Source organism: Bactrocera latifrons, unplaced genomic scaffold (assembly GCF_001853355.1).
Source record: "Bactrocera latifrons isolate USDA-ARS-PBARC rearing strain unplaced genomic scaffold, ASM185335v1 scaffold_90, whole genome shotgun sequence".
In the NCBI taxonomy this organism is placed as follows: Eukaryota; Metazoa; Arthropoda; class Insecta; order Diptera; family Tephritidae; genus Bactrocera; species Bactrocera latifrons.
The window spans coordinates 224,292-226,059 of NW_017537601.1; the positions used below are offsets into that span (position 1 = coordinate 224,292).

Genomic DNA, 1,768 nt, shown 5'->3' on the forward strand with positions numbered 1-1,768 from the left:
GAAAAAGAAACAGCAGCCTCGGATGAAAGTCCCCATTTGTGATGACGACCACAGCAAACATAATAATGACTATGATTTAAATGCATGCGCCTTGAATGTCCGGCGATAAAAAAAATTAAAAAATAGTTTAGAAATCATGGTCAGTTAAAAAACAAAGTTTCTTCATTATGATTTTTGATATGAAACTAAAATTTTAAAACGAAATTAGTATATAAATTTCTTCTATTTTATTTTGTACGAATTAGCTGATCATCATGAGAAATGCCGAGTCTTAAACATATTGCTAGACATTGCCCGAATTTGAAAGAGAATTAATTTCAACTTAAGATTAACTCATTAACACGCTGTGACGTCGTAATATCGACAACAAATATGGCAAACAATGAATTTTAAAAGTCAACAAAGCAATGAAAACCACTTATTGATTATTAATATATGATTCGCGGTACAAATATAATATACACACACAAATACATATGTTTATGCATACACACATATGTAAATATTTTATGATTTGTTTTTTATAGGAAACAGTTGTTGGATTGTATTTCGGCTACTAAACATTTGTTAGCCATTTAGTGTATGAAATAAATTAATGAGTAGCCGAAGAGTCTCTCATATGGAAGGCAGTAGCGAAACAAACCAAAAACGAAACATTAAAAAAATAGAGAAAAAAATAAAACAAGACAATAAAATAAAAAGAAAAACAAAAAGAAAAAGAAAGTAAACAAACAAAAAAGCAGAGCAAGCGTATCGATTAGCGTGCTAAATGCGGGAAAATACATCCACTTATGACAAACAGGTAATCAGCGGCAGACGAAAATTCAAAAGTCAAACCCGAAACTTGAATTTCTACACAGAAGCACAGAGGGTCACTGTCAATATCCAGTTTAAGCAAAGTGCCGTACTAAATTTAAAATAAATACTAAATACACGTGTGTAATCACCCACACACACACGCACGCACTTAATATCGCATTACTGGACAACATTTCAAGCGGACAATTGCTCACCACTGTTTAATGCTTCTGATTTAGGCAAAAAAAAAGTTTACACTGACAACCCGGAGATGCATTGCTCGCACGACGCGTCTCGTCTCATTTAGTTGATCTTCAGTGGCGCTTAAGTGAAGACGTGCGAAAAGATAGCTTACTTAAATTAACGCGCTTCTAGCAGACGACTATTTTCAGTGAAATTAAGAGTAAATATTAAAAACGCGCACGATGAGCTGGCGTTTAGGCTGGGTGAGTGGTGTTTTCATACAAAAAACTTAAGCGACGAACTTGATTTATAATTTTATTTCATTTTAAGCTCGTGTTCGCAGCTTTAGCTGTATGGCAAGCGCATGCAAAGCCATTGATACAAGATGCGTAAGTTGTAGTTGTTGTAATATGTCATGTTTTTAACACGTCTTTTTTGACGAACTTTGTAGCACCTTTTCAGATGTTGACCTTGTCGCCGAAGACTCGCACGCCGATACTGTCTACGTAGCAGCGCCGGCGCGCAGCAAACGCACACCACAACATTTTGGTGGTAATTGTGGCTTTAACGGTTGTGGTGGTCGAAACATTTTCGGCACAAATAACAGTCCCGCATATAACAGTTACGCTTATGCGCCTTATAATAATGTGGTGCAGACACCGGCAACGGTGGTGAATCATGTACATCAACGTGACGGTCCACCGCCACCAATTGTTCAACCACAACAACAATATCGCCCCACAATGACAACTGCTGTTATAGTATCTCATCAACATCAACCATCCAC

General features: G+C 36.6%; 1 protein-coding gene across 1 annotated transcript in view; it reads left to right on the top strand.

Annotated features, from left to right (window-relative positions):
- Positions 1–1,122: 1,122 nt before the first annotated feature.
- Positions 1,123–1,768, top strand: part of LOC108977489 (pollen-specific leucine-rich repeat extensin-like protein 3) — a 1,984-nt gene continuing 1,338 nt past the window's right edge. Inside the window, exons 1-3 of the mRNA XM_018947194.1 lie at positions 1,123–1,244; positions 1,312–1,370; positions 1,433–1,755. Of these exons, the coding sequence (XP_018802739.1) occupies positions 1,224–1,244; positions 1,312–1,370; positions 1,433–1,755 (403 nt within the window). The 5' untranslated portion in view covers positions 1,123–1,223. The remainder of the gene's footprint in view (positions 1,245–1,311; positions 1,371–1,432; positions 1,756–1,768) is intronic.